The sequence below is a fragment of the Oncorhynchus nerka genome, linkage group LG8 (genome assembly GCF_034236695.1).
Source record: "Oncorhynchus nerka isolate Pitt River linkage group LG8, Oner_Uvic_2.0, whole genome shotgun sequence".
In the NCBI taxonomy this organism is placed as follows: Eukaryota; Metazoa; Chordata; class Actinopteri; order Salmoniformes; family Salmonidae; genus Oncorhynchus; species Oncorhynchus nerka.
In genome coordinates, this window is record NC_088403.1 from 43,199,851 (window position 1) to 43,207,927 (window position 8,077).

The 8,077-nt window shown below is 43.0% G+C and overlaps 1 protein-coding gene across 2 annotated transcripts; it reads right to left on the reverse strand.

Annotated features, from left to right (window-relative positions):
* Positions 1-212: 212 nt before the first annotated feature.
* LOC115133331 (transcription factor Sox-19b-like) lies at positions 213-4,162 on the reverse strand. 2 transcript variants are annotated; one of them, XM_029666452.2, is made up of 3 exons: positions 3,824-4,162; positions 3,105-3,739; positions 213-1,032 (listed from the first exon to the last, which is right to left on the reverse strand). In XM_029666452.2, exons 2-3 carry the CDS (start codon positions 3,725-3,727, stop codon positions 786-788), a joined length of 870 nt encoding a protein of 289 aa, XP_029522312.1. In that variant the 5' UTR covers positions 3,728-3,739; positions 3,824-4,162; the 3' UTR covers positions 213-785. The 2 variants fall into 2 exon arrangements, with proteins under 2 accessions (XP_029522312.1, XP_029522311.1); XM_029666451.2 differs by having other exon boundaries at positions 3,105-4,162.
* Positions 4,163-8,077: the final 3,915 nt, after the last annotated feature.

The following is an 8,077-nucleotide window of genomic DNA, read 5'->3' on the forward strand; positions in this document are numbered from 1 at the left end:
GGTCATGTGATTTGTATGTCACTGGCCTTAGGAGAATAGTGATTGAGTGACCCGGTTCCCAGTGTGTTGCGTTCCCGTGGTGGGGCCCCCCCTGTTCCTGCATGTCAAATGGCACCCTATTCCCTTTATAGTGCACTACTTTTGGCCATGCAGGGCCCAGGTCAAAAGTAGACCACTATATGGGGAATAGGGTGCCATTTGGGACACCCCCCCCCTCCCCCCATGGTTGGTTTAGTTCATGATGATTACCGATCAACCCGAGGGACCGACACTACTGTGCCAGTAGGACAAGACAGGAGACCGAACACAATGGAACAATTGTGAACATACTACAGTCACGTGCTGTGTTACATACATAGGGGCCTGGGCGTTTTTGAATGGAAGCTTTTGATGTCAAGCTCAGTTTTTGTCAGAGGGGAAAAAATATGTACACAAACAAACATTTAATCATCATAATGTCTATGTACAGTACAGCAGTCCATCATAATGAGAAGTTAATTGAAAAGGGTCTCCGTCCAAGAAGTGGATTGGCAACTGAACGAAACAACCTAGTCTTGGGACAGAGGACAGGATGGACGACGGGGGGGCTCATTATTGTAGTCAAAATGCAGAGGTAGAAAAATAACCTTTTTATATAAAGTCACTTTTTTTTATAAACGCAACACGGGACCATAATGAGTGGGTCTGACAATGTTGTGCCAAGCGTGTGTGACATAACTGGTGTCCTTGAGCCTCTCCAAGCCAGCACACTCACATTGAGTCCCAGTCACTATCCCCACCAATCCCTAGATATGAGTGAGAGGCACAGTCCCACTGAGATAGTGTTGCTGGACGCTGTAGCCGCCTCTCTGGGAGACCGGGTCAGTGGTGTCCCCTCCGGGGATATACATACTGATCATATCCCGCAGGTCCCCCTGGAGAGGCCCGCGGTGGTGGTTAGGTCCACCAGTCGGGGAGTGCGACACTGGCTCTGGCTTCACCATGGACATGATTGGGTTGGGCTGCTGGTGGCTGCTGCTGTAAGACATGGGGCTGAGGAGGAGAGGGGGGAGGAGAGATGCTGTTATTGACTAAATTATATGAATGTTATGCTACAGTATGCCATATTGGGCCTTGCCACTAAATCTCAGGTACACACGTAACACATAGCGCAGACCCGATTAGATTATTCCACATGACAGACTCATGTCTACTCAGTTCAATACAAATCATTTATTATCCGAAACATGTCGTAAAGAACAGACCGATTATTAAGTATCCAATTGTTCAGTTATCTTAAATTTGCAACAAATTCAATCTTTTCTTTGGGTTATTAGAGTGGATTTGTCAAATAAAGAGCGCCGATTCACATTGATTCCAAGACAGACCCATCTGAACTAAATAATTACTCCTGCATGACAGTCAGAAGAGGAGCATGCAATAGATTATACTGGGTGCAGACAGACATGCATAGATCTGATGTGAGGGAGAGCCCATGGAATCCACCCTGTCTGTTTACAAACAGCATGGGATGGGGATTGGGGACAGGACAGGTCCAAACTAGTTAGGCCACCAACTACAGCACCATGAAGCAAACAGCAGATATTCTCAGTTAAAGAAATCATAAACCAACTAAAAGGCACTTAAAGATATCAGGGAGGAATTATTTTACATTGGAAGCACGAAAAAGCAGTGTGAATGTGTTAATTATGCATTTAAAAAAATGAAACTAAATGAATCACTGGTGTCTCTGCAAGAGGCCTTGCAAGAGGCCTGGGAGAAGGCACTGATGCAGACTAGAGGATTGTGGGTAAAGGACCACACACAAAGCTTTCCCATAGAGTGGGCCTCTACACATGCTCTTACAATCCATCCACAGGCCTGAAAACAAGTAAACAACCTACACTTAACCAATTGTATGTTTTTTTTAAATGCAGCGCTTTGTGTTATGTTCCAAGTGTGAAACTGTGCGCTGTTATTTTGGCCGGTTTCTTGTTAGAGATTTTTAATCTCGATGAGACTAGCCTGGTAAAATAAGGTAAAAAAAAAAAGTAAAAAATATTAACCCAAGTTCTAAAGACATAAGGTAGAATGTTTTAATAAATTATAGGTTAAATGACAGGTCAAACTTTTAAAAAAATAAAATATTTTATCCTTAAAAAAGGGTATTATATTTAGCATTTCTGAAAAACAAAAATACAAAGTAATCTTCTGAAAAACAATTGGGAGAAAGACAAAACAAACGTTATGGCTCTGTGCTGGATGGGTGAGGGTTGTGAGTCATGGCATGGGTTCTAATCTTAGTTTTAAACAGGCAAATCCAGTTAGATCCCATGTGTTTGTTGCCAATCAGATTATAAATGTTTACAGAAATTCATCAAATGTGTGTGAGAATGTTGGAAGTGTTTAACTAAATTTGAGCAACTCTGGTAATTCAAAACCCATCATGCTCATTATCTGAAACACATTTTGAAATACACTGACAAGGCATGAAGCTGGCTGGACCTGTACTGATTGTATACTGCATTAATAAAATGTATCAAAATGCAGAAGTAATGTTAAATAATTTATTCCATGTTGGGCGATTAATAATTTATGGTCCATTAAAAACAGCAGGCTATATCCTTTTTTTATGTGATAAACTACTCTTGCAGTAATTGGGTCTAAAGTAATGTGATTTAACAATAAGTCTTGATTTAGTGAAACATTGATTCTGCAGCAACCACTGGTTTAAAGCAGAGAAAGTGGGTGTCTTCAGAATAGCTCAAATCTGATCACAATAACGAGAAGATGGAAATTGGCAAACTTCAGGCTGCCGAGCCACTGACAAGTTTATAATTGGTTCCAAATCAGATAAGAAACGTTGTCTAGGCTATATAAAAGGGTACATGCTTTCAAATGTTGAGGTAAGTTAAATATTGAGGGTGACCTTTTCATACAATACGCAATAAACTCAGCAAATGCAGGTGTCAGATTACAAAGGTGGCAACTGGCGAACGAGCACTGTCATTAAACTCTCGTTATCAAAACTGGATTTACATGAAAGCTATAAAACATTGTCCTTCTCAATTAGGCATTAGAATCAGAACATGTGGAATGGAATTTAGAACCATAGCTTATCCTACCTGTAAGTGTTGGCGCCGTTCATATACGTCTGTGCTGCGGTCATGGCCTGGGGGTACTGGAGCGCGGACAGGTCGTAGCGGTGCAGCTGCTGAGTGTAGCCCAGGGCCTCGCTCTGCATCCCGGCGTAGCCTCCCGCCGGGCCCCACCCGTAACTCTCCATCCTGGGGCTCCCACCTTGGCCCTGCGCGGCGGCCAGCAGGTTCCCGGCAGAGAGAGGGTACTTTCCCATCTGGTTGTCCTTCTTGAGCAGGGGCTTGGATTTACGGCGTGGTTTGTACTTATAATCGGGGTAATCCTTCATGTGCACCGCCCTGAGGCGTTTTGCTTCGTCAATGAATGGCCGCTTCTCAGCATCAGTCAGTAGCTTCCACTCCGCGCCCAGCCGCTTGCTGATCTCAGAGTTGTGCATCTTGGGGTTCTCCTGGGCCATCTTGCGGCGCTGGCCCCTAGACCAGACCATGAATGCGTTCATGGGTCTTTTGACCTTGTCCATGGGGTCCCCGCCCGGAGGACACAGGGATTTGGACCCCGGGTGAGAGTTGCCGGTGACCGGAGACATGGCGGTTTGGTGCGACTGCTGTTGCCCAGAGGGCTTCAACTCGTGTTCCATCATGTTATACATAGTTGTCTGGAACTTGTAAAGTGTCTCAGTTCAAAATAAATCAAGTTAAAATAAAAAAATTTAAAAAACGAACAGTCACAGCCGTTGTCACCTTACCTGTCGGCTTTTGACCGGGTGGTTTTCCGTTCTAGAATGACAAGTGGAAACCGAATGCACAAAGTGTTCCAAATCAACTAATTAGAAGACACACCCGATTCAAACAACTGGGAATAAATTACGAGTCGGTGTGTGAAGCAGTCATTAGGCTACATAAATCAAGCGAGATAAAACCTGAGGGATTGTTTGCGCATTTAAAATAAAAAATAGAATTTAAAACCCCTTCAGTCTGTAAGCCTATTTCTTTCTGCACAGGGTTGCAGACAACCACCTGTAGAGACTCAATTCTGTAAACTGAAGAGTCCTGCGTGATGACAAAAAAAGTGATTCCATTTCAATCGTGCAGTTTTTCAGGAGATAATTGTATTCGAAGGGTCCGGACCAATCCTCGAGCGCGATAGGCTTCCCCGTGCGCGCGCTCATTTGCTTAACTATAGGAGGGGGCGCGAGCTGCATGCGCTGGAGGCACTGAGGAGTGGAGCACTTGTTGATGAGCGATAGAAAGTGTGTGAAGGACGGGGTGCTTTTCAATGAGAAAAAGTAATAATCCCGCACACACTCATTTAAAAGTGCGACTTCTGCTGTACTTATTTGGAATAAAGATTTTAAAATCATGGCCTTTGCAGTTTGGCACACAGCCAGCATGCGCATAAATGGATGTTCATAAAATCGTTTTACTTTTTGTGCTTCCACGATTACGAGCAAAACGGACCAAATGTAAACAAATGATCAAACATGAATACATTTTAACATATTTAATCTACTTTTGTTTTCATCATAATTTTTAAGACAATCATTTAAAGGCTATTTTATACAAGGATACTTTTATTGCGCTTGGAACCAAATTCACACAATCCTAATTCAGTCCACAACAACAGCCACAATGACAAATTACGTTTACCAAATTAGTTTGTTGTGTCTGTGAGCGTGTCTGCTCGTTTTCTAGACGTCTGGCATCGTTCAAACGATTGTTAGCCTATAAAGACGTCCATGACTTCTATACATGGTATTGATACGCTTACAATGGCGCACAGAATCACGGTGGGGTTCCACGAGAACGAGGAAAAGGTCTGTTGGTTCGTCCAAATAGAAGCTTTTCTTATGCTGCAGTTCCAAAGGAATAGGTCTTTGTTAATGTTTCCCAAACCTACGAGGGGCATGCTGTCTCTCTATTTACCCCAGTACCCAACATCATCCTTCCTTTCATACCATTATTTTGAAAGGAAAGGATACAGACCTGTCAACATTTAAGTGATGTCGAGCCTGTAACTACAGGTCTATGCTCCTCTCCAAGCTCCATCAAAAAGTCATACATGGATTAATCGCTAAAGTGGTTATCTTTGGATAATATAGACCTAGTGTATACAGTAAATTGGTGCTTTCATTTTACCAATATATTCAATGCACTTCTAAAGCGATTTTTTGTACTTTGAAACAGCTCATGGTGCTGTCAGGTGGCAGTGAAGTTTAGAATCTACTGACATTCTTTAGTTGCTCTCTGAGGTTTCTAGGATACAGGTGACCCATGGGAAGAGCTCAGGTGAGAGAGGAGCAATAGGTGAGACAGTTTCTGTGAGTCACCTGGCTGCCAGACGTTATAACCTGTTGGTGTGTGTATGTGTGTTCCCCCAATAGGTGAGACAGTTTCTGTGAGAGTAACCTGGCTGACAACACCTGACTGGCAAACGTTATAAATTGCTCTTTCTCTCACTCTCAATGTCTCTCTCTCTTTCTCTGGGTACCTCAGTGTCTGCAAGAGTTTAAGTGCATGTGCTTGATGGCAGGTGTGTTGAAGAGTGTTTTGTGTGTGTGTGTGTGTGTAAGTGTGTTAGAGGGAGAGAGTGTGTTTGGTGCAGGTGTACAGTATGTTACATAAGAGTGTGTGTTTGTGTGTGTTCTGTATAGGCCTATGGAGCGCAGGTGTGTGTGATTGTGCATCTTGGTGGGGGCCTACAAGCCTTGGAGTGTGTGTAAATGAGTGAGAGAGTATGTGTGTGTTTTGTATGGTGAGTGGTGTTTGTGTGTTTTAGGCCTTTGGGTTGCAGGTGTGGTGTGTGTGAAAATAGTGTGTGTGTTCTGTATGGTGCAGCCAGGTGTGTGATTGAGTGTGTGTGACTGTGTGTGAGTGTATTGTATGGTGAAGCCAGGTGTTGGTCTTCTCTGTTCGTGACTGACAGAAACGCCCAGACGCCAATCACACCGGGGATTGTGGGGCTCCACTCTGCCGTTTCCGTTTCCAAGACAACCCCTTTGGAATCTTTTGCAACACTCCCTCCCTTTCTCCTCTCCTCTTTTCCACTCTCTCTCTCTCTCTCTCTCTCTCTCTCTCTCTCTCTCTCTCCCAATCTGTTTCTTTCTTCTTCTTTCTCCTTTTTTTGTACAAAAACAACTCGCCAACTCAGGACCTCTGCCTCACTCTCACACACACACACACACACACACACACACACACACACACACACACACACACACACACTGTAAATGCACCACCCACCACTTTGCCTAGGCCACTCTTTGTCAATGTTAAAATCCTGTTTTCAAGTCCTTGAAAGTTAAAATCCGCAGCAGCAAGTTGCAACAAGGTTTTCCATTCCTACTGCTTGACAAAAGTCCAAACACTCACACCATTGTCCCAGGCCTTTGCCTCAATACTAATCGACTGGTGCGGCAGCACCTGTGCTATTGTACTATATGTTTACTATTAGAGCTCACTAATCACTTAAATATGGTGTTAGTTCGCATTTCTACACATAGGCTACATCAAATAAAATAATATTTTATTTGTCACATACTTTGTAAACAACAGGTGTAGACTAATAGTGAAATGCTTACTTACAGGTCTTTTTCCAACAATGCAGAGTTAAGATAAAGATACAAAAAAAATAGGAATAGAAATAGTGTCAAGGAATAAATACACAGCGAGTAACGAATAACAACAAACACCTACACCATTGAGAGCATCTTGACTGGCTGCATCACTGCTCGGTATGGCAACAGCACCGCCCTCGATCACATGGCGCTACAGAGGGTGGTGCGGACAGCCTAGTACATCACTGGGGCCTAGCTCCCTGCCATCCAAGACCTTTATAAAAATTGTTAAAGACTCCAGCCACCCAAGCGCCACAGACTGTTCTCTCTGCTTCTGCATGGCAAGCGGTTCCGGTGCATCAAATATGACACAAACAGGCTCCTGAACAGCTTCTATCCCCAAGCCATAAAATTGCTAAATAACTCACAGAATGGCTACACAGACTGAGTTGACCCTTGTATTTTATTTTTTACATTGTCTCTGCACACTCAAGGACTCTACACACTCACACACAATTACATTCCATCACACACATAACATGCACACACATTTATACTGACTCTACACAATCGCGCACACACATATACTCACATACAATCATTATTTATGCTGCTGCTACTCTGTTTATCATATATTCTGATGCTTAGTCACCTTACCCCTATACATATCAACCTCCATCACTCTAGTATCCTTGCACATTGTAAATATGGTATTGGAACTGACCCTGTACAGTTGAAGTCGGAAGTTTACATAAACGTAGGTTGAAGTCATTAAAACTCGTTTTTCAACCACTCCACAAATTTCTTTAACAACATTTTTTCCAACAATTGTTTACAGACAGATTATTTCACTTATAATTCACTGTATCACAATTCCAGTGGGTCAGAAGTTTACATACACTAAGTTGACTGTGCCGTTAAACAGCTTGGAAAATTACAGAAAATAATGTCAGGGCTTTAGAAGCTTCTGATAAGCTAATTTTACATCATTTGAGTCAATTGGAGGTGTACCCGTGAATGTATTTCAAGGCCTACCTTCAAACTCAGTGCTTCTTTGCTTGACATCATGGGAAAATCAAAACAAATCAGCCAAGACCTCAGAAAAATAATTGTAGACCTCCACAAGTCTGGTTCATCCTTGGGAGCAATTTCCAAATGCCTGAAGGTACCACGTGCATCTGTACAAACAATAGTACACAAGTATAAACACCATGGGACTACGCAGCTGTCATACCGCTCAAGAAGAAGACGTGTTCTGTCTCCTAGAGATGAACATACTTTGGTGCGAAAAGTGCAAATCAATCCCAGAACAACAACAAAGGACCCTGTGAAGATGCTGGAGGAAACAGGTACAAAAGTATCTATATCCACAGTAAAACGAGTCCTATATCGTCATAAAGGGCGGCAGTGTAGCCTAGTGGTTAGAGCGTTGGACTAGTAACCGGA

What these genes read in the sequence shown, in the direction of transcription:
- LOC115133331 (XM_029666452.2), bottom strand. Translation starts at nt 3,727, where the DNA reads ATGTATAACATGATGGAACACGAGTTGAAGCCCTCTGGGCAACAGCAG. An exon ending in AACGGCGCCAACACTTACAG is followed by an intron (nt 1,033 to 3,104) that starts GTAGGATAAGCT and finishes TCTCCTCCTCAG; the next exon opens with CCCCATGTCTTACAGCAGCA.